This window comes from Andrena cerasifolii, chromosome 7 (genome assembly GCF_050908995.1).
Source record: "Andrena cerasifolii isolate SP2316 chromosome 7, iyAndCera1_principal, whole genome shotgun sequence".
In the NCBI taxonomy this organism is placed as follows: Eukaryota; Metazoa; Arthropoda; class Insecta; order Hymenoptera; family Andrenidae; genus Andrena; species Andrena cerasifolii.
Window position 1 is genome coordinate 12,981,433 of NC_135124.1, and position 24,387 is coordinate 13,005,819.

General features: G+C 46.7%; 1 protein-coding gene across 1 annotated transcript in view; it reads left to right on the plus strand.

Moving 5' to 3' along the window:
• LOC143371351 (uncharacterized) overlaps positions 1-24,387 on the plus strand; it is a 176,515-nt gene that overhangs the window by 151,581 nt on the left and 547 nt on the right. Inside the window, exons 5-10 of the mRNA XM_076816463.1 lie at positions 14,975-15,121; positions 16,381-16,569; positions 17,880-18,319; positions 18,438-18,656; positions 19,080-19,251; positions 21,622-24,283. Coding sequence (XP_076672578.1) covers positions 14,975-15,121; positions 16,381-16,569; positions 17,880-18,319; positions 18,438-18,656; positions 19,080-19,251; positions 21,622-21,831 — 1,377 coding nt within the window. The 3' untranslated portion in view covers positions 21,832-24,283. The remainder of the gene's footprint in view (positions 1-14,974; positions 15,122-16,380; positions 16,570-17,879; positions 18,320-18,437; positions 18,657-19,079; positions 19,252-21,621; positions 24,284-24,387) is intronic.

Here is a 24,387-nt window from a genome sequence, read left to right on the forward strand (position 1 = left end):
ACCACCATTTTTTTTATGATTTGTTTTAGATTATTGACCCCCCGTACCTACTCCGATTCGTATGGAACTGATCAGCAAGCGCGATCTGCATAGGTTTCGCAGCGCGCGGCGCGCATTGGGCTCTTCGCTGCAAAGTAAAAAGATAGTGCAGTGTTTAGAGGTGGCCGATAACGAGCGGGCAACTCGCCTCGGCCCGGTATCCTCCGCAGCCAGCTCCGTGCGCCGAACACCAGGCTGATTTATCGGCCCCGTTCAGCTTTTTCTATCGGTGACGAAACAATAAAACACCCCGAGGACCAAGTGGACCGTGCAAAGGGCAATAAAAGGTGAACGTTTATGCCGCGCGGACGAATGGGGAGGGCGCTGGTGGTCTCGGATGCGCCTCCATCCTCGCGGATTTCCTATCGATAAATTACCCGGGGCATTAACTAGCAATAACCCCGCTCTATCTCTGCGCACTATTAATACCCGATCCGGTAATAGCGGGGCAGCGATAATCTTGAGAGACAAACGCCAGCCCCCGTTGATCACCGGGGCTGAATTACGACGAGAATTACCAGGGAGGAACGGTCTACGTGCCCGCCTTTGATAGGCGAGCCAGCGAGTCAACAACCCCTTCCTTTATCGTTCCGCCGAAAATAATCGGCAACCAAATATATCTCGAGGAAGTTGGGCCGAACGGTTCGATGGGACGGGGGCCCCGTACGAAACCGGTTACCTCGGAAACGGGCAATCTTATAGGAAGCGGAGGAGCGTTTTTCATCGGCCTCGCGGTCGCGCGGATTCTTGGCTGCTTGTCTTTCAATAGCAAAGGGCGCGCGTTTTAAGTGGACGCTATTTGGGGTCTTACGCGTCGTAACTCGTAAACTGACAAAAATGGAGCTGCACCCCTCTCGCTGCAAGGTCCTCGATTTGGAAAGGAACTTCTGCAACCCCTGGAAGATTCACTTGCAGAAATGGATCTACGTTTGCTTTTATTCTGGGTTCAGCATCGATGTAATTCTATCCGCTGGAATCTCGACGCGAAAGTCGGATGGGATTTGCAATTAGCGTAAGCCAGAGTGAATTGCAGCGCGACTCGTTTGGCCGTTCTGTTCGCATCGGGAAGCGAGGCGATCGTTCGCAGGAATTCGATATGTCGAACGGTTTGGCGAGGTATCGCCGAAAGGTCAGAGTTATCGTGATAGATTATTTCAGTCTCCCTCGCAAAGCCGACGCTCAATGCGGCCGATACACGATACCGTCCCTCCGATTGCAGATTCTTTTCAGAAAATCCCGTCTGGACCGAACTGCTGGCGCATCCAATCGAGATCCAATGTGCAAGATGGCGTTTCCTTATGTAACGTACGGTCACGTGTACATAGTAACCGAACGGGACGTGCCTTTTTCCCTGTCCGCCGCTTTTTTTTTTTTCCTCCCCTCGCGTTCGTTCTCCTCGGTGGCTGGCGGAGCGGCGATACTCGGGCATTAGAGATGACAGCGAGATTAGATCAGCGGACGCGTTTAGATCACGAAGAACCGTTTCAGCCTAGCGAATTCCTCGTTTTTCGTCTCGAGTAGTGGCTGCGCTAGTTAACGCGGACGTTTTAATGGCAGCGTTCTTTCTGGAAGCTTCGATGCGTATACTCTTGCTTTAGTAACGTCTCGCCCTCCGATTCATTAAGAGATGTTTAAACTGCTCATCCCCGGTTGTTGACAATGGCCTGTCAGCTCGAGACGGTGGCAGTGGAACAGGCATCTGTTCGGATGCTGGTTAAATATTTGTTCTACTTTAACTGTGATTTTCACTCGGTGTCGAAACGTCCCCCTCGCGTGAAAGACTGCTGGGATTGTATTCTTGGGAGAAAGCTACTTGGCAGTTCGTTAAATAGTACAGGGATTAAGGCGACGTGTCAGTGTTTGTGGTGCAAAATTTTGGTATAGTGTCAATATCGTGATAACGGGTTAAAAGACGGTTGCAGCTATCGTGGACATCGTTTGTCACGGTTTTTAGCCCGGTCTCACGGATCTGTATTCTTATCGAGCAACACGGAAAGCCTGCGGGCACGTTAGAGCACATATTCGTAGGACAATGGACCTACCTTGGCCCTTTTTAGTGGCCCCAGGCCACGTCGACGACTCAGGAACAATGGGCCGACGTCGAAACACAAACTACAGTTTCATTAGTACTCATAACTGACGAAATTAAGCCCCCTCGCCTCGACCCCCTTCCTGGGCGTCCCGCTTGCCATGGGTTAATTAAATCTGGCCGAAAATAGTCAACGAAATCCTGGCTTTTCTCTGCCCTCCGTCCACCACGCCTTCGAACGCCGAAGTATCTGATCTAGAAATTGAAGCATCATTTCCATGATTCCTCGGTACATTAATCAAAGCATATCCACGAGGCTTCCCCAGATCACTTAAACATTTTTCCAAGCTTCCAAAAGCGATCGCCACATCCTTCCACCCTCGGGAATGCTCCTTCGAACCTTCGCGAACGTAATCCCCGAGTGACTTAACAGAATCGGCAGAAATCGAAGGTTCCCGGATAGATGTAACATACAGAATCTCGCGCTGTATACTCCCGCAAGGAATATACAAGAAAGTGCAAGGCACGCGTTCCCCCGAAACGAAACGCCTGGGATAAGGTCGGAGGAACGAGCTACAGGACTCGGTCGCAATCCAGGGGCGAGCAATTTTCCAAAAAGCTTCGCATCGGACCGTACGGAACCGCGTCTGGCCCCGATGCATTCGGGAAGTTGATCAATCAGGAGCGTGACTGGACTAGCGCTGGCGTGCGCAAGCAACCATGGCGGCGGCGATATCGCTGCGCTCGGTACAGCCGATGGATATTCGAAACAGGTGAACCGTTGGTTTGCTAGAGGCTAGAGGTAAAGTCGGGGTCTGGTGTCTCGGCAGGGTTCGTCCAATGAGCGTACGGAAGATCGAGCTCAGAGCTAGCCGCTCGTGGTGTTAATTGCTGATCAAAGAGCTCCTACAGCTGCAACTGCGCCCTATCAGCGATCCTCAGTGGCCTGCTTCCCCGCCCGTCGATACACCCTCCGGTTTTCTCTGGGTTTTACGTTACATCGGGCAAAGCGATGATCGTCAAACGATTTCGCCACCCCACGTTCGCGTTAACTGGAGCTTGCTGCCAATTCCCCGCCTCCTCGCTGATGTGTGCCGAGATTCTTTCGTTACCTTGCTCCGGGGACTCGAAAATGTAGCTCGAGGATTGCTCGAGTTCGTTTGAAGATGGAAGTCACGGTGGCATTTGGTGAGAATAGAGAACAGTGCCGAGGCATCGGTGCGCGGTGTGTGTGTGTGTATAGGAGATGACGAAACGTTCGGAATAGAATCATCGATCACTTGGTGGGCAGAGATCGGTAGCCTAGAAATGTACTTGTTCGATGGTAACTAAGATCCTTCGAGGCAGCGCCGTGCTGAATCGTTTATTATCCATTGTGACTTGGAATTGATTATGACGACGGTTCCCACGCGTCGCTTCACTTAGGCAAACTTCATAGTGGCAATAAGTGGCGCGGGCTGCGGTCAATAACCACTGTAGCGCGGAATGGGAGCGGTTACTTGATCAGCCACGAAATTTCATTATCTAAACTACCCGCCGCGGTATTAGTTTGGATAATCGCTATTCCATATGGGGTCCAGAGCGCACATAGCTGCTGCGGATGAATCCAGCGCGCACGTTGCTTTAAGCGGGTCACCTTGAGGAGAAGCTGCGCAGATTCTTAGCGCAGCAGGTGCAGAATCCTCGGAAGTCTCTCGAAATCTCGAACAGTTTACTATAAATCATGCAATAGGCGCTCTCGCTGTTTTTTTTTTTCTCTAAAGACAGCTGCAGGATCCCGTGATTGATTTTCCCGCCGAACCCCGGGAGCCTCGCAATTTGCTCGATTCCCCGTAGAATGTTTCGTGAGATGACAGGTGCTACCGTAAAAATTACACCTGTCTAATTACAGTTTACGTTTCATCCGAGCAGCCTCCGATACAGAGAGCTGTCTTTGTTAGAATTCACTTACACAAGAACTTCCCGAACCCGGGAATTAAAAAAAATCTGAAACTTTGTGGATATGTAATGAATTTCCGCCTGATTATAACGCAATTTTTGTTTGCTGCCCAAATTCACTCCAAGGGAGTGTAATTGCCACCCGAAAATCCGTTATTTTCCGATTTTTTGTTACAACTCGTGAACTGTAAAATAATTGTTTTACCAAATGATAGATCTAATTCAAAGAAGTGACTTTTGTCTTGAAACTTTTTTTCTATCTCTTACAGTTCGCGAGTTATAACACAAAATCGGAAAATAGCCGAATTTTCAGGGGTTAATTTCACCCCCTTCCAGTGAGTTTGGGCAGCAAACAAAAATTGCGTTGTAATCAAGAGGAAATCCCCTACATGTTCGCAAAGTTTCAGAATTTTTTTAATATTCGGGTTCGTGATCTTCCCTTGTTAGCAGAATTTAACAATCTTGCGAGAACTGAGACTTAAGAATTAAGAAGAATTCGCTTAATCGAACCGCGTTGCGTACTAGCAAATTCTAATAACTCGCGAGTGGAAAGTTTTGGTCCTCGACGCGGTCAGTCGAGGCGGGCGGGTGGCGCGCGAAAAATTCGGCACTCGCCGCATGTATAATCGAGGGAACGCGGCGAATTGATACGCAATTTCACGTGGACGTCGCGAACGTAAAGACGGGGGAAACGAGGATCGAAGTGGACCGAAAGGACGGCGGGCTGCCGTGGCTTTGCCCCGGCGTGACGGGCCACATTCCACGCATTCCACGCGGTCACGGCCATATCTCCCATTCCTCTAGATTTCCCATCCCACCAGCAGCACAACCAGCGGGTACCATCGCCTCCGCCGACACCATCCTCTTCGCCAGCGCCACCGCTGCCTTTCGCTTCACGCTCCTCCGCCTTTCTAGCTTGCTCATTTCGTACACGACAATTCTCTGATAAAATAATGCGGTGGGAGAGTTATTACAATGCGAAGTCGCCGGATCTGCATCGGATGGAAGGTCTCAAACAGTAGATTTCTGTGGTAGATCTGCTTAATTTTCCACGCATAGGAATCATAACCATAGAGTTAGCTAAGGGTATTCTTCATTCCCGTTTGAATGAAATAAATGGGCGTACATTAAGTGCTATGAGAGCCTCCAGAGGCGCCCAGGAACGAAGAAGAACCGATGAACCCCATGAATTCTTTCTCCGCCACAGTTCCAGGTCACTGATTTTCCAAGGATCGCGCCATTTTTCACTAAACTCCGAGCAAACTTAGCGGAGGAGAAGAGTATCGACGACCCGCAGGTTCACACGACCCGGCAAAAAACGTTCCGGCAGCGACGTTAGCCAACGATTAGTCAAAGGAACCCGGATCCGAGGACGTTGAAGAGGGTCAGTGGCTGGGGCGAAGTCAACGTCCAGAGGAAGGAGGAGGGAAATAAGGGGAACGATGATTTCATCGCGGTCGAATTCGGAGCAGAGAGCAGTACCTTTTCCTCCGTGGGGCGGGAATCCCAGGACCGTATTTTCTGCTCGGGTCGAGGGGGGTGGCTGCTGCGCCGCCTACGGCCACGAGGATCAATTTTTCTCAATGACACGTCCGCCGCGCCCGACGCGAGCTGCGCTGATCTACGATCCCGAAAACCTGCTCTTTCATTGCTCGTTTTCCTCCCGAAGCAGTTCGAGCCCACATACCTAGCTGACCTTTCGAAAACCGTGGATCGCGCCAGGTGACCGTTGCGCACGATCAGGGCTAATCGACAGAGGTTGAGGATAAATTCACCTGGAATTATTCCCACGCTGGCGATTCGCGATATATAGTTTTCCCAGGACAATTCCCTTCGATAGCAGTGCTCCGTTCATGAGCTGGATCGAGGTGATCCAAGCGCCGATATTCCATTGAAGCTGAGGGACTCTTTAAAGCCCCATTTCTCGATCCTTTAAGGGGTTATAGCTTGTCAGGCGGCTGAAAAGAGGCGAATATTTGTGAATTTTTTTTGAAGAAGCGGAAGCGTATATTTTTATAAAACTTTTTGCGCTTAAAAGAGCAACATTTAAAGAACATTGGGTAATTTTTTCGTAGAAAAATATTTACGTTTATAATAAAGTAACAACCGACATCCAAGAAGCCTTTTTAAAAATTTGCTTTTGCGGTGAGCACTGCCATTCGGAATCAGATTATCTAAAATCAAAATACAAAAAAGATTTCGTTAATATACTAATGCATCCTCAGATTGGCGGAGGGATTTTTTCCGAAATATTAATTTAAAACAAAATGGCGGCTATTTAAAGTTGAAATCCTGATTTTTCTTGAGTGATTTTTGCACGTAAAAATCAGGATTTCAACTTTCAATAGCCGCCATTTCGTTTTAAATTAATATTTCGGAAAATTCTCTCCGGCGACCTGAGGATACATTAATATACTAACGAAATCTTTTTTGTTTTTTGATTTTAGATAATCTGCTTCCGAATGGCAGTACAAAACAAATTTTTAAAAATACTTCTTGGATGTCGGTTGTTACATTATTATAAACGTAAATATTTTTATACGAAAAAATTACCAAATGTTCTCTAAATGTTGCTCTTTTAAGCGCAAAAAGGTCTGTAAGAATATATGCTCCCGGTTTTTTCAAAAAAATTCACAAACATTCGCCTCTTTTCGGCCGCCTGACTAGATACAACCCTTTAATCTACGTGTTACCGAGTGATAGCTCGATATTCATCATCCAGCTTGTTCCTCCGCTACTCGACGTTCAACTCCCACGAAGCTGAAGGAAAATACGAAAGCAGCAACTGCGAGAATAAAGGAAAACCCTATACGCGAGTAACCGCGAGTGGGGAGGGAGTTAAATCGCCCACGAAAACCGTGTAAACGTCCCCAGCTTGATACTTCAATTTATCAACGCGACAGATACCCCTGAAGTGGTCCTCCAGAAGAGTCTGACGTTTCGAGGACACATCCTGCATGGACTTGAACAGGATTCGCTCTGTGCGCGAAGGCAAACCGCCGGAGCGTATCCACGACGTCTTACCGCGGGTTTTGTTCCCCCGCGGGATACAGCAAGCTGCTGGTATTATCGTGAAAAAGCCGAAGCGTCCGTATCTACGCGGTGACAATGTAGTTAACCGTTTGTGACGAGAATCACGACCGGCGGTAGCGAGAGGAGCATCTCCCCGGCTGAATGCGAAATACCGCCGGCATCCGACGTTCTTTACGAGCCACTAGCTCTCTCCCGCGTGGCAATATTTATTTTTGCCCGGGTCGGTACGCGTAACCGCGATTAAACTTTCACCGTGACGGCTGTTGCGCCCGCTGGCTAGTCGCGTGACAAGCCTATTGTGCCCGTTCTGCGTGCACGTTTCGAAGAATAACGACCGGGATGAACGCGCGAACCTCTTCCAGCCGACTTTTTCTTGTCTATAAACGGACGGGGTTGTAAATCGCGGGCGTATGTACCTTTAACCACCGTTGCTTTGGAAGACGCAACTCTGTATCGCCGTTTGGGACGTGGGTTTCGTAAATGCCTGTTTGAACTACTTGAAGAGTGTGCCGTATACAGTAGTAGAATAGAGTACCCAGAGGTTTTGAGGGGTTGAGGTGAATGTAGGGTTCGATCGTAGCTTCATCTTTTCGCGATTAAAGTTTTACAGAAATTCAAGTAGACACTGAAAAACTGTTATTACCCCAGACTTTGATTATTTCGTTGTTTGATTATTGTGATGTCGTCTATCGTCCATGTTTATCCTATCATCTTTCTCACCTTATTCAGCGTGTGCAAAATCTCTGTTTGGGTTTTTCTTTCTGTGTCTCGAAGTTATTGGAAATTGGTTATTAAATAAATGAGCCTTTTAGTTTTATTTAACGGCTAGGAAAGAATGTCTTTCTACGACGGTATACCGAACAGAAGTGAGCTCTTCTCTAACAACGGACTGTTTTATCACCGTTGCGAGATATTGAAACAAAAAAACGCTCTACAGACGTATTATCTTTTACTATATTCAGGTTTCCCTGAATGTTGAATCATTTTTGCCTTTTAATAATTATAGTAATCCAACAGAAGTATGATCATATCTCTCATCTATACGTTAAAACGTCTTGGTTACGTATACCTCAGCGCTGGATTTTCCATTTACGTTGTATCGTTCACAAAATACTCTGATCTCGCGTCCCGCTTTATCTCTATAATATTCTTCGCAACAATCTTGCTTACCATGGGCCTAATTCTCTTTCTACTCGACATCAAAGTCTCCTTTCTATACCGGTACACTCGAAATCTAAATTTGAATCCTCCTTCGCCTATATTTCGGCTCATTATTATAATTCCCTTCCACCTGATATTCGAGGGCTAAATTCGTTTCCTGATTTTAAATGTGAAGCTCGACGATATATATTTTTGCACTGTGCGTCAGAATAATGTTTAGGTGTTTAGAATTCTCTCTGTTTCTATTTTTTCTTCTCCAGTTTTTGTTTTGGTTTAATGTTAGTTATTTAGTTACGGTTAGGCTTCTAGCAGTATTCTACTGCAGCCTCGTCCTTTACTTCGCTAGTCTTTATGTATTATTTTTCGCCGTATATTTCAAGTACTAAAGACGAATAATAATAATAATAATAATTATTGTCTACAAGTGAAATTCAGCATCGGTGGCTACTGTACTACTAAAGCAACTCGAAGGCTTCCATTTTATGGTGTGTATCGCGGAATATTGAATACCCAGGTGTTAGTGAAGGGAAAGTTTTCGCCGATGTCGTTCGGATGCAGGGCAATAGATTTTTTTTTCATCGCGACTCTACGAAGCGAACCGTTCTTGCATAATAATTACTGCTCCGGCGAGGAAACGGCGGAGGCAACTTTTAATGTTGCACCGCGGCGCAACGGCGCTCGGTTTCCTCGAGACTAAGAACGAGGAAGACGCTCGACGGTTTCGAACTTGATAAAGTCACGGCGAATAAATTCGTTAACGAGGTTTCTTGCCAACTAGTTAGAAATTGCCGTCGAGTTTCGGCAGTGGAGTGTTGTTCTCCTCTCTCAGCTCGAGGACTGGCATAGAGATGCCTTGTTTACCCAACCACTCGCTGGTATCATCATTCCGATAGCTTAATATCACTCCATGTCCCTGCTCGATCATTTTCCTCATCCTACGATCCACCAATGGGTGCCAGAAGCTCGCGACACCCCAATCCCCCTGCCCATACGACCGCGATCCTCGAGGTAGCGCCAGATGTAGCAAAAGGGCCATTTTAAAGACACCGTACAACCTAGCCGGGCCATTCTCCCAAGAAGACTTTTTCAATATCGAAATATAACGTCCTCCAGCCACCCCGAGTCCCCTCCTCGTCGGAACCTACGGTAGATCAAAAGATCCACGAAGCTCGGCGACCGTGACGTCGAATGTCTTCTCTTACTCGAAACCGATCCCTTCGTTCGCAAATACGCGATAAACCACGCGGATGGCTTTCCCTCCCGGGGAGTGGCGACGGCGAGGTGGACGGAGGGGGGTGCTCGCGTCGCGCACAATGCGCCCTCCCGCGTACCCAGCGGTTTAAGGCGAACGCGGAGCGAGGAAGGGCGGTGTACTCTCATTCCTGGCCGCACAATGCGTCGTCTTTTAGGCGGCTCTCTCGTAGCGGCGCGCCGTCAACGTCGCGCATTAATACGCACGGCCGTGGCTTTTATGAGCTTTGGAAAAGAGAGCGATAGCCTTTCCACCCTCCCCTGTTTTTCACCGTAGCTGCGACGTGGATGCGTGTTTGCCTCGCGGCCTGCCAGGCAGCGAGCGTCGTCGTCCGTTCGCAATCAAACTTGCGTCGACGGCGTGCCCCGTATCATACTGAACCCGAGCGCACACACGGCCGCCGGGCAGCATTCAGCGCGCGGGGCCCCGCGCGGATCCCGCACGCCCGTGTGCGTGCCAGGACCTTTCTAAACGCAGACACGAGGCACTGGCCTAGCCAAGGGTTGCGACGTGAGTGCTTATTACACATTCAAGGCCTGCATTTGCACTGCGGCCTGCTGGAAAGCTGTACGCCATTCCCTCGAACCCTCTCGCTCTCTCTCTCTTTCTCTCTCTTTCCTTTTCTCTCTTTCTCTCTCTCTCTTGCTCTCTCTCTCTCTTTCTCTCTGTGCCACCACCCCGTGGTCACTCGTCTTCTTTCTATTCCTCCTCGTACGAGTAAGGGCGCTTCGCCGTACAGGGCGCTTCGTTACTCGCGGGCGCCACTTGGGCGGGTAAATTCAACGTGGTTAGATGATAAAATGTTCGTATAAATGAATTCTGTTTGATGTTGTTTATGGGTTTGGAGGCGTGCTTGTGCTCTGCTCTGCTGAGTTGCTCCCGCGATCTGTGGCCATTAATAAGGAAACACCCTGTGCGCGCATGCATCCCTGAGGATCCCACAAAAAGATCCACCACGCTGCGCTCGTGGAGACTCCTCTCTTCCTTTGCGTTTCCATTCGGGTTTCCTGCTGCTCTCCCTTTCAGCCTCTCCTACTCAGCTTCTTGCTTTTTTCCTGACAATTGGTGAACCTTGACGGTCGCCTGATCAGCAGAAAGTGCATTTCGTCGGTCGATCTTCAATTACGAATCAGTGATCGAAATAATTTCGCGATTTGTGTGTTGCCGGGTAGAGTTGCACCTCGCTACTTTCTAAGATTCCTTTTTCGTAGGTTCCCCTCGTTAGGGTCCAGCCGGATGGTCGCGTCCGTTTCGAGATATTCCAATTACGAGGCGGGCAGGGCAAAGGAATACGTTGGAAAGCGACATCTCATATGTTGCGAGCTGTTAACCCCCGCTGCCTCGAAACGCCGGTCCACGTGTTGTGGGTTACGTTGCCGGCAAGCACACGCGCGGTCTCCGTGTGTAGGCGAAGGAAAACGCGATAAACCCCGGGGTTACAAAGGAACGGAGGAATTTCCTGCCTGGACGTCTCGTGTGAACGTTTGCCTTTCGTTGTTGGATGGTTTCGTAACGGCGACTAGTGGATTGCGCAACGACAAGCTACGTGGCTTTTCTCTTCCAAGCTTCAATCCGTCTGGGTGGGTGAACAGGGGGGTCTTTAACGTGGGAGAATTTTCCTAGATTTGTCGCTTCGTTTTCCCTCAACCGTCGCATAGGACTTGTACGGAATTTGTACAGCTGTGTCGGGGCAGGGATCGAAAGTACACAGGTTCGTCTATGACAGTTGGGAATACCGCACCGTGAAAACTCGCACTCCCAAAATCAGAGACGACATCACTCGCGAGGAGAGACGGAAGTTTACAGGTGAAACAGAGATTGATCTTCTTTACGAGCGACGCGCTTGCAGCCTGACGTAACGGACGTATTTACCGCCGTTCTCCCGCAGTTTCTCTCGCAGACACGGCTGAAACTGATTTCTCTGGCGGATACCAAACGCGCAAAGCGTCGGATGTCGGACGTCGCGGGATCGAATTCGCAACAGTGGCCGCTGACAACCGTTCGTCCGCGTTATGAACGCAGTTATTAAATTCTGCGTGCGGGCACGAGCGATTTGCGTGGTGTTCGTTAAAATTCTGTCTGACCGGCGTGACGGGGAAATTGGGAAAGGTAACAGAGATCGGCAAACATACGAGGGGCCGTTTCGGTGGCCTCTATTTTTAATCGACTTCAAAAGGAAAGAGGTTCTCAGCTCGATGCGTTTGTATGTATGTATGTTGGCATGTATTATGTTTGTCGGCGAATTTCTCCGGAACTGCTGGACCGATTTTCGTGAAACATATTGCATTTCGTTTAGCTTCGAGCAACTTAGGTCATAGGGAAAGAATTATCAAAATCCGTTCACTAGTTTTGAAATTACACCAAAAATAAGAAGTCAGTTTCATTACTATTGGAATCTTCCGTTTCTAGCAAACGGTTCTTTTTGCACGAGCAGCTCCTTTTGTAGGCCTGCCCATATTTTTAAAATTAAATGTAGTTATAGAACTTAAATATTTAAAAAAGGAAAAATGTCTAATTTAAAAAAAAAATTAAAACCGACTTTAAAGAAATAAAAATGCACTGAAAAGTGAAAAATAAGTTTTGTCTTTATTTAATCTATGACTCTCAATTTTTTTAGTCGGCGCCAGATTTACACAGTGCAAATGATGTGGTGCCGACATAAATAATTGAGAGTCATAGATTAAATAAGGAAAAATCTTATTTTTCAATTTTCAGTGCATTTTTATTTCTTTGAAGTCGGTTTTAATTCTTTTTTAAAATCTTTTTTCCTCGATTCGAAACAGCTCCGCTAGGAAAGCTGATAATGAAGTAAATTTTGCAGCAGCGTAAATGAAAGTTTGGATCATTAAATCCTTCTATAGGTACGCTGGATGCTGGCTAATGCAAATATATTATTTCAATGATAAATCTTCTATAGAATTGTTTCTTAGAGCTGGGGTGCAACAGATGTGGATTCAAGGTGATTCTATTCGATTCTCGTAGAAGTGCATCGCCTTTTTAAGTGGCCATAGATGCACACTGCGTATAAGCTGTTTGTAATTGCGTACGCAGGTATTAATGCTGCATTATCATGCGGAATTTCTAATTATTTTCGAGGGCTTCAGTTTGGACGTTACGCGGGGATTTCAATCATTCGGAGAGCACCATTTCTCATCCTTTCAGAGTAGTCGTAAAAGGATCAGGTGATAAATGGACCCCATAAATATACGTAACTTACTGATGATTTGCACTTATAGGGCCCAGGGGGCGAATCGGTATTCCATTTAAACCGTTCGCCAAACTTCTTAATGACCGTACTGTATCACCAGCCACTTTTCCTCAGTTTCAGTTACAAGAATTTTCGCGTGTCCCTCCAGAAATAAGCGTGCTGATGTCACGCGGAACGGTAACACCGCGATCAATCAGTTTTTATAAAAGAAACCTATATCTACTTCCGAAGAACCTAATATAGAAAAAGGGAATGAGATACTTTTACATTTTCAAATATCCATCAAGAAATACATAGTCCAGCCCACTCCAACGCAACTTTCAGTACAACCAGCACCACCCCCAAGGTGTCAAATCACATTTTCAAGCCAACCTTCCGGCGGTATTCTCTATTCGATGCTCTGATAAAAATAGTTGCAAGGGCCAATGGGTCGCGACATGCAACCCCGTCGTAAAACGGCGCGACGAAAGGGTTACTAAATGGCTGCGTGAAATATCTGCCAGGCAGCGATCACCTGTTTCACGGCCAGCACGGAATAAAATTTTTGTCGTCGGCGGCGTCGCCTAGAACGCAAATATCAAACATGCCGTATTCCAGCCGCAGACACGAGGAACGCGCGTGTCACACTATAGCACCGTGTTCACATTCGGTTCCCATTTCGAATATCCGGCTTAGGCAAGTGCAGACCGCAGCCTCCGGCATGCTATCGAATGCTGCCGCCTCCCTGGCCCCCTCGTATTCCTCCCTATCCCGCCCCTGGCGTTTCCCTTTTCCCTCGGTCCATCCTTCTTCGCCCCATCGCCCACTCGATTCTCATCCCTTTCTCCCTTTTCCTAGCCGCCTTCTTCTCTCTCCAGCCCTTTAGCTCGCTGTGTCGTGCCAGGCAAACTCTTCGTGTTTTCTTCGCACAATGGCGGGCAAAGGAAAATTAAAAAAATGACATTTTATTTCCATTTATGTATTGTTCTACCAGAGATGGGCAAACATTGTATTTAAATAGAAATTTCGAATAACGAATAAAAGTTGAAAAAAATTATTCGTCACGTGGCGAATAAAGTTACCTCAGGTCGAACTATTTCTGAACGCGCGCCAGAAAATTATTCAACGTCGAATAAAGAAATTAGCTTTATTCGTGAAATAATTTAAAGTTAAAGCAACTTTTATTTGATGCGTTATTTAAATAATTCTTCATTTCGTTAATGCCTAACTCTGGATTCTGCAAATACTACCACACCGGGAGTCAGCGTAAGATGTAAAGAGGGGACTGACAGTAGAACAGTGAATTCACTCGAAGTTTAGTTGTTTGTCAAAATTGAATATTGACACTGGATACTCCTCTGAAGGGGAATAAGGTGGTTGCAGTTTGATACTAGCCTAGAATAGAGATTTCAACTGCGCTACCTATTTTCGTCACTGTTTTCATTTTAATCCCTCTTTTGACTACCGCTGCGCACACTGCGGCTCTCGCCCGGCATATGTAAAGTTCCTCCGCGTAGTTTATTTTCCGTATCGACTCCGCTTCCGGTAGGGTTCTCCGTGGCTGGTATGGATTACGCCAGGCGCCCGTTTCTTCTCTTCTCTTTTCACTTCTGTAACCGAGCCGTGGCGTCGAAGAAGCACCGCGACAGCCTTCGTGATCATCATTGGAAATTTTCTCCCAACACGTCGACATTCGTGGCGGGAATATTCCACGCGACTACAAACGCGCGAGGCTGCTCGTAAGGAAGCTCTTCTTTCCCTCGGGAACGTCAAATTTCCTTTTTAGAAACTATGCGCAATTTAATTTAAAAGGACCCACTTTCCACGTAACTGGTCCCCCTCGGTTAAAAAAAAATATGCTGCCACACGTGGCGCCAGATATCGAATCAATCACGAAGGAGAACTGACAGAGAGACGTGATACTGTACTCCACGCCAGAAATATAATAAAACCCTCGTTGCGGTTCATTATCGACTGATGGGCGTTAATTAAAAACGCAGTGGAAGCCACGCGGGTGTGCCGAGCGCAGAAGTTACGACGCCGCCTGTTTCCGCCGGAATTAAATAAGTGGCTGCCCCGGTCGAACGCGAACTTGCCATTCCCGGCCCTAATTGACCGTCGATTAGAGTTCGACGGTCCATCTTTGATGTGGAGCGCGGAGAAGGGTGGAAAGGTGGGCGGCGGATTAATTGAAATTCGCCTGTGCGGTATCAATTAGTTCGCCGGGCTGGATTTAGGTCGACGCGCTTCGATCCACCGTCGCCGTAAACACGCAAACTATTTCGCGGATCGTCCACGCGGCTGCTGAATGAAAATCTGTTTCCACCTGTTTCAGGCGGAGGAGTTGAACACCATTGTCGGCAATGCTTTTCGTATGGCATACGTGGCGCAGCTTCAGCGCCAGCCGATCCTTCAAGATGTGATCTCACCGCAATCGTCGCCACCCTATCGCAAGGACAAGCAGGACAGTCGATCCTCGTGGGTACGTGCTTTCTCTCGTCACCCCTAGCCGAATCATTTTCACTACCTTCCATTCTCACTTCAACCACCTTGCCTTGTAATTTCATTCGCTTGCACACCAAGGCGAGAAAGGTTCCAAAAGAAGCTTTTATATTTAATCTTAAGCTTGTGGCAATCTAGAACCCTTATATTCTCTAAGTCGTCAAAATAAACCCTGCCAGGCGAGGGTTTAAATTGACGTCGAGGGTTAAACCACGCGACTCGCGGTGATTTCTGGCAAACCGCACGAGGAACGAGATTATGTGGCACGGTTCCTGGCAGGCAGGAGTATCAATATCGACAGCGATTGCCTAATATTCGTACATCGAGAGTGCACGAGTGGAATTGAAAGGAAGAGTCGAGTCGCGTTTAGCAACCCAGCGGCAAAGCCAAACAGAAGGAGACCGCGCGATTGTTCGAGTCGCGATTGAAAGCATCCGCGGGATCGCAATCCCATTTGTTCCCGCGCAAACGAACCGGGGCGGGAAGCGCTTTATTCAAAGAATTACCCCTCCCGCCTCGATCGTTTTCTCGTTTGACGGCAATTTTTCACGGTCGACCGTTCCAAATAATTGCCTGTCGCCGCATTCTAACGGCGCAATTTATCAGAAGTAAAATTCGCCTAGGAGCGGGCAGGCGTGCCGGGGTCACGAAGGAACGCGGAAGAATATTTCCAAGTTGCCGGGGCGCGCGGGGGTGTCTTTTGTGCCTAGGAAACGGAAAGAATTTATGGGCATTATTGGAAAGACCCTCTTCTCCGTTTCCTCCCGAATACCCGCCGCGCTCGGGGAAAGGGAAATGTACGCCCGACGCGATCTCACGGGGGCACACGGCTCCAGTAGAGGTGTCCCATTTACAGGCCGCGTTAATTATAAATTCGACCCGAGTCTCTTGGCTCCGTCGCGTTTCCAAGTAAACGGTCAGTACGTCGCGGCGTGGCCGTCGGCTCTCCCTATTCAATCGTCCTGGGGAATCGTAGGATCCTCAACTATTCATCGGTCTACGAGTTTCGCCGCCTGAATCAGGGGCCCCGTAACTGCTCCCGAGGCAAAATTGGCAAGTGAACTCCTAGATCGTCGCTTGATCTTCGATGCTTCCTCTGTGACGCGTTAAGTATTCGAAGATATGATTATTCGTAAGATTGGCGCGTTGAATTTCTGAAAACCTGGAACCACTGAAAGTGTTCAATATCTCTCGCGAGTCTCCCGGTAGGTGTTTACCATTGATTTCCTTTGATTGCAGAACAAATCGTTGGCTGGCGACAGCTCGATCGCCGGCGCGGGAGGCGGTTGCAGGAATTCGTCGTCGAATTCGTGGCTAAAAAGTCGGACGTCGCCCACGTCCAGGACTGGAAGCGGCTCGTCTGCGGCGGACATGAACGTGCAGCTCGGCAGCGCTGGCTCGCCCACGCTGCGACTCGCCGGCGTGAAGGTAAAAGCTCGAGCATTGTCTTGCCCCCTGCGCTCCCTTTGCTCGATGGGTTTTTTCAAGAAACCGTACGATGTCGTTTCACGCCGCTATTCGCCACGGTTCTCGGGCTGGACTTAAATAGAGACGTCGTCGCGACGCCGCGCCGTGTCGGTCGGAGCGGTGTCGACATAACTAAAACGATGTATCTATCTCAGTAGCTGAATTAATTAATAAGGAATTGATCATCCGTGATAAACGGAAAATTCTTGGGATCAGAATGTCCCTTTTAATAGTGGCGAATGGTTCATTGTAAGAACGACCGCTTTACCCTTCGTTTCCATAAATTGCGAGCTAATTAGTATTTTTTATAAAGAGAATAGGAAATAGAAATAGAAATGTAAGGGAGAGGTGGGGCGAAAAGGACATTTTTGTTTAGGAGATAATCAAAAAAATAAATAAGCATTCGAGTTCTAATTGGTCGCACTAGAAAGGCCAGTTATCTGGCTATAAAGCAAGGTAATATTAATATTATTGCTTTAACTATTATTTCTGCTGGTACCGAAATCGCTGTATTGATATCGACAAGTCTACAAGTTGACGTTTTTCTTAAGTTACATAAATACCACGTCATTGCCAAAATATTTGTAACAAATTTTACATTAAGCTTAATAATACTTTCATTAAAAACCAAACACATAATACTTAGATTACTCCAAACTACGTTAATTGAAAGATCTTAATTGGCACCAAAATTGATCAAAACATCTTGATCTGTGGTAAATATTATTTTATTACCAATGTTCGATTTATCATAGTAAGGGTTTGAAGGATAGGTTCTTATCTCCCATTCATAAATATGACAACACATTTGAAAATCTAATCTCTACCTACAGTTACAATATTAAACAAAAGGTTATCTAACATATGTCTTATTGTTCCTGAATAAATATCAGTCCAGATATAGTAATAAAGAAATCAGTCATGAGTAACAGCACTTCGCAAAACGTTTCGAAAGAACATAAAAAATTTTACTTTCAAGCACGAAAAAGTTCAACCGTGTATCACCGCTATCTTTGAAATGGCAGCGACTTGCAGTTAGATGTGTTTGAACATACATTAGTGTTGCTACAAAATGAAAATACTTTCGTCGTGGGAAGATCCTTTATCTTTCAAATAATTGCAACGCCCCTTTCAATTCGTGTCCCTTTCATCCCACCACTCCCCTACGCTTCCCTCTGATTTTCTAATACCCCTGCATCCAAGATGCCCTCGAATATTTGTGACTCGTCCACCATGGGATTTATGGGATTCCCTGTTTCCATGGCCACTAGACACCGAACTCGATCCCGGGTCTACGGCCGACGCACAACTTCACCAACGTCCTCGGCCCCATAACGAACGAGGACGAGCCAAAGAGTATCTCCCAGCAAAGTACACCCAGCAGCGATGAGAGCAACTCGCCGACGGAGCTGAACTCGTACAAGAGGCTAACGGACAAGCCGCCTCTGATAAAGCGGCTGGCGATGGGTTTGACAGGTGGACGTGACGTTCTTGGACTGAACGGTGAGGATGACAGCTGCCCCCTCGTCAGCGGTAGCAGCACACCGACGAGCCCATCGAACAGGCCGCACTCTGGGGGCTACATCAACGAGGCGATCATCGACTCGGAGGCAACCAGGCCCACCTACAACAAGATACCGCCGTCCGAGAGCCTGGACAACACCATCAACGCGTCCATCACGGCGAAAAACTTCAACATCGAGAACAACAGGTAATATCACGAGCAATCGTAATCATCGCTACTACCGATTATGAAGAATTTAACTTCTTTTATTACGAAACTAATCTCCACCAGCATTCAGTAAGTGAATTCTTTAATGAATCCACAGGATAGGACACAATTCCCCGAGCTCGGGGACAGAAACCGAATTCAAGTCGAAGAGGAGATCTCAGATCAGTACTTCCAGCAGCTCGGTACCTGCTGACGGAAGTACTCACGGATCGACTCCAACGCCACCGCCTCTGCCTGAAAGAACGGACAGCCTGAACAATCGCAGCGAGGAAGCCGAGTTGCGCAAAGCACCGTGGTTCCAGGCTGGGATACCGAGGTTCCTACTTCTTACCGTTTATGAAACTTCCCTTTACCAAGGCTTTTTAGCTCCGCTTCCAAGTTTCATTCAAATATCATCGAGTACTGCAGGGTGGTTTAACGATAAAATGTCGAGAGCCTTTTAGTCTAGTTTTATGAGCACTACGTGCCGTTGAAACTTTCGATGTCTTTTTTAAAGCACCCTGCATCGCTACAACATCGTTACGTCGATCAATAATTACTACACCGTGTATGGATTTATGCTCGAGCTGCACCCCTGTCGTTCCATCGGACGAGACTGCTACTTTTTAGCCAGTCTCGTGATATACGACCAGGTCGTAACGCGGAATTATGGATCGGCGTCTCGTTACGGTCGTTATCTCTGCCGCTTATTTATACGGATCTGGATTTTCACGGTGTCGCGGGGATTTCGTGATTCCAGGGAAATAACGCTGGAAGTGTTGAGCCAGGAGCCGGAAGGAGCCTTCATGGTGAGGGAGAGCACCAGTAAACCCGGATGTTATGCCCTTTCGCTTCGAGTGCCGCGCGAATTCCAACCGAGCGGAATAGCCCATTATCTTATAATGCGTACGAACAAAGGCTACAAAATCAAGGTAAATCTCCTCCTCCTAGTCGCGGGGTCTTCGCTGAACGGTCGTTCCCGCGAAAGTCTTTTGGACGTCTCTGAACGCATTTAACCGCTATAATTAACACTTTCCCTGGCACGGGGTTACGTTCGTTCCCCTCGATGATAACCCATTCCGCGGCGAATAAGAAGGTCCCTGGGATCTGATAATTCAATTCCGAGTGAAACGAAAGTGAGGCACTTTCGCTTCGAGTACAGAGCAGGCTAGCTGTCGCGCAATAATTGCGCATTGATTTTTCCACGCGATAGTCAACCATTCAAGGAATTAATATTCAGGGAATCTCGTATGTCTTTGGTTTTATATTTGCACACAGTATTATTGCGCATAAAATGTGACACTCCGGGAGCTTGACGCCAGAGTTGGGCATTATCCAAATAAAAATTTATTCGTCATTCCCGAATAACTTCATTTTATTCGAACAGAAATTTATTCGACTAACAAGGGGAGGACACCATGTGGTAGACACCGATTTTTATAAGCCTTGGCACGATGGATCTATGTCGAAAATAAGTAAATAGTTGCCCGAGCGTTTCTGCCAATCGACCTTAATAATAGAGATATTTACATGGAAATTATTAAAACTTTTATAGTGGTCCTGGAGTTTTAATGGGTAAAAATCCCACACTACCCTGGCGCCCCGGGGGATTCCCGTCTGAAGGAGTCGGGGTGCCTTTTGAAGATTTCTCCAAGTTAAAAAAAAATTTATAAAGTTGTTTTTTATCGTGGAGACATCTTCAAAAGGCACCTCGAAGCCTCCAGACGGGAATCTCCCGCGGGCAAGGTAGTATGGGATTTTTGCCCACTAAAATCCTAAATTTTGAATAATTTACATGTAAATATCTCTATTATTAAGCTGAAACGCTCGGACACTTATTTACTTATTTTCGACATAGATCTATCATGCCAAGACTCATCAAAATGGATGTCTACCACATGATGTCCCCCCTTGTAAGATAAAACTTACTCGTCGGCAGAGATCTGCGATCCTTTATCATATTTAAATGCACAACGAAGCGTCCTGTGCTACTGATCAATTAAATCAGCTCGCTGTATCGCGCGGCTGCATGTTTGCGAGCGCGCGTTTCTAAATAAACTGCCGCAGTTTTTAAAAATATATCCCGCGCAGAGTGAATGAGCCACGCTGCGGGGGAGCTTGGAAGTGAGAGTCGCTTTGTGCACGGATGTTAATCAGTACAGAGTAATATCGTGTTTGGGCCGAAGCTTTCAGTTCTCTGAAACATCATAATAGGGGGTGGCGGATACTGTGCAAGTACAAAGCCACGCCGGTCGCGCATTTTGCCGTTCGGGTATGCGTATTTAAATGGTCGAACTTCCCTTGTAGGATAAATTAAATGGGTCCGCGGACTTTGATAATCTCCGAAACCAGTATAAATGAGTTTTGTTGGATGTACCGCAGGGAAATCAAAACTCTCGCCCTACCCCACTTTCCCTCTCTCGCTCTCTTTTCGTCTGGGATCGCATTGCCGTAGCAACACGCCGCGAGATTATTTGAATACGTACCGCACCATGATAATTCTGACGCACCAAGGTACGTTGTTGCCTCGTTTAATGAACAAATAATGCAGTACATATATTATAACGAAGTAAAGCTCGCTTCAGAATCATACAATTTCAAATTGAATTCACCGCGTCTCGAGTTGGGCAAAATATTGTTTATACGATCTACTCTTATTAATTCTGTTAGAAAAAACTCTTGTAACTCTTGAATTGGGTAGGGAAAAGTATCGTGCTACTTTAAAAGTGTGAACAGAGAAATAATCGACGAGTTTTTAATAATATCTTTCAATTTTTATCAAGATTTAGTTACTCCGCATAAGTTTTACTTGGAGGAATGTTTAAGGTAACGCTCGTCTGAAAAGTTACAGTGAGATATAGCATGAAGTGTTTAGTCTGCCGCCGTGTCTGACCATATATCGACCATTTTCCCTTGTTCTCTTACATGTCCATCTATTTCACGGTTCAGCCAGTTTGATCAGTCATATCTCCCTGTATCTTGTCGCGTTGTTTAAGCTACGCATTATTTTCAATATTGCATCGGATTAAAGCAGTCTGGATTAACAGAAACTATGAAAAAATGTGCAAATCTATCGACAACCCCTTAAGGTTCTTCAGCTAGGAGGCTACGGTTTCAAGAAACCTTTGAAACTTTCATTTTACACATAAAGCGAAAAGACCCTTCAGAAAATGTGATCCACGATACTTGCTACCGAATTGATCAGTCAGAAATCCATGGGGCCAGAATGAAACTACGAATTCGCGGCGAATTGATATTGATAACAAGTAACAACTGTGCCGGTCCCTTCTTCTTTGTTCCAGGGCTTCACAAAGGAATTCACGACACTGACCGCCCTAATTACCCACCACTCGGTGATGCCGGAATTGCTGCCGTGCCCATTGTCATTAAGCCGATATAATCCCAGCTTCGTGAAGAGCGACTCGAACAAAGACTTCGCGGATATCGATTCGGACCCTGATTACAATACCCTGGCCGACTTTCGCAAGATGATGGCCGACCTGAACGTCTAGAATGAATCTAGCGATCGAAACGATCTGGAAATTAATCGATTCCATCGACGATGCTTTTCGTATCTTTTCGAACGACCGAGGCGGATTCGTCCCGACCAACGAATGGAATCGTGCACAGCGTGGCGTGACACGGTCACACGGACAGATAGGATCGACGGGGAATCGCGGGGGCACCCCTCGATCGCCGATTCTGTGCCATTCTGTGCCGATCGTGCTCGTCCAAGGGCGGAGGGATCTCCTGACGGCGCGACGACCCGCTGTGCGCCCGAGAGTATCGCGCGCCCGACAACAGGCTCGTCGGGTACTCGCGGCGATGCGTGCTCGTGTGTCATCGGTAGCGATAAGGAACGTAGCGTAAGGAACTTACCGATCGCCACGGCGAACAGTCGGAGAACGCACAGCAGGGGAACCGATTCCTTACTTTACAGATCCATTTATACATTTACCTACACAGAGTCTGCGTTAGACGCTACCCACCGCGAAAGAGGCGAACAGGAGCGGCTAGCTTCGCGGCGTTTCTCTGTTACACAAATTTCTGCAGAACGAAGGCGAGTGTACTTTCTAACGTCACCGAGGATCGTCCCTCGAGCTTCATTTGAATGACGGAAGCTTGCACGGCGTTGCATTACCTAAGAATTTACACTCGCACCCGGAAATCCGCCAGCAATTGGTGGGAAAGAGTAGCGCGTTGTATCAACCTACGTATTTCCAGTTAATCGAACGCGTCGGCAATGCGACTAGCTTTTCGTTGATTTCCGATCGACTCGTGGGGGCGGGGGATGAAGGGGAACGGAACTCTCGAGACTCCGCCGTTTAACGTTATCACGCGACCGAATAGTGTGTTACGAAATTCGTGTACATGTGTTTATATGTATATAAATTATAATTATTGTTATACGATAGCTACTTATATTTAATTGAGCGAGCTCGAACGTCAGGGGGCGGCTCCAACGAGCCGCGCCTTGGGAGCTCGAACTGAAGCGTAGAATTCCAACGGAGCATCGAAGCCGACGGAGAAGATTAACTTTTGCAGTGGTAATTTAATCGGTCGACTAACCTAGTCTTGTACAGAATTTCCGTGCGCATAGTGGGTATTAAGGAGCACAGAGGAGAAACGAGAAATTAAAGCGATCACGCGCGTGCACCAACCGAGCATTCGCGAGCAGAATCGAGAGGAACCTGTGCGCCGCTTTTTGTACGCCCGAGGAACATAGAAACTTAAGGAAATATCCCATATGCAAGCTCCTGCTCCTCGATTCTTTTTTTTTTTCAATATACAGGATAAGAAAGAAATCCAACGATCCATCTCGATCACTGCCATCCTTCCACCGAAAGATAGATACATCGGATCGCTTAGGTATTCGAAGCTTTCCAAGGCTTGAGTTCTTATGGTTGATAATGCTTCAGACTTCCTGGTGTAAGCTGTACCTTTTCGCAACGATCTTTCAACAAGTTCTTTCGGCATTTTATGTCGCCGTTTCGCTGAGATTACATTCTCCTTGTTCCTCGAAACAGTAATTAAGAAACCCTCGTGGAAATATCGCACAGTTCTCAGGATTAACTTTAATCATTTTACAAAATTATTTCGATTAGACGCGGCTAACAATTGGAAGTCGGAAACAGCATCAACTTTACATCAAACTAGATTACGCGAGAGGCAAAGCGCTCTCGAATTATCCTACAAATCAAAGCGGATAAGATGGACGGTAATCAGTAAACGATAAAATAGTATTTTAATAAGAAGTTTACCAGCGCTGAAGTGTCTGGTGTAAAATTGAATACAACGCTATCCCTGCCATGCTAGGATTTGTATGATGTAAAAATCGATACATAAACGTGTTTTACAATTCGTTCATTTAAAACCGAAACAGCCGCGAACGCGCGCCAACAGCCATAACGTGCATCATCGAAGAGGGTAGACGAGAGGCGCTTATCGTAAATCTGTCGATAAATGCACTAAATATGACTTCGGCATGATTTAGCTAGTTTACGAAATATTCATTGTATATCTTCGATATCGAGTGGAAGATAGAGGATAATCTTTGCATCGCCAAATTCATTAACTAACGTCTGCTGAGAGCGCGAAGAGGACGAACGGAAATTAATAAAGTCACTGTAAGCTACGCTAAGCGACGACACACATTAATCACCGCTTGAAGTTTGTAACGTTTTACGGAATCATTATAGCGATGCGTTGTATAATTTCAATAAAATTATTTATTACAATAAACGATGAATAAAGCTATGTAAAATTAACGCCATCTAACACCATCAATTCCCTGCCATTCCAGTTCGACTCCCGAGGAATAAAATTTAATAGAGTTCAAATAACTAACAAATCACCCCGCCCTGTCGTCTTGAAATTTGAACACGCGACATGATTTTCCAAAAACTTTTAAGTAAAAGAAAAAGATAATATTTAAGTGTGATGAATTTATCTGTACAGATTAGGGTGGCTCTTATTTCCGACTTTTGAATTTTCTTCGGGGCACCCTCCAGAATAGTTCCAAATAATTAAAAAAGAATCCATGTAAAGTTATATAAATTCCATTCTTT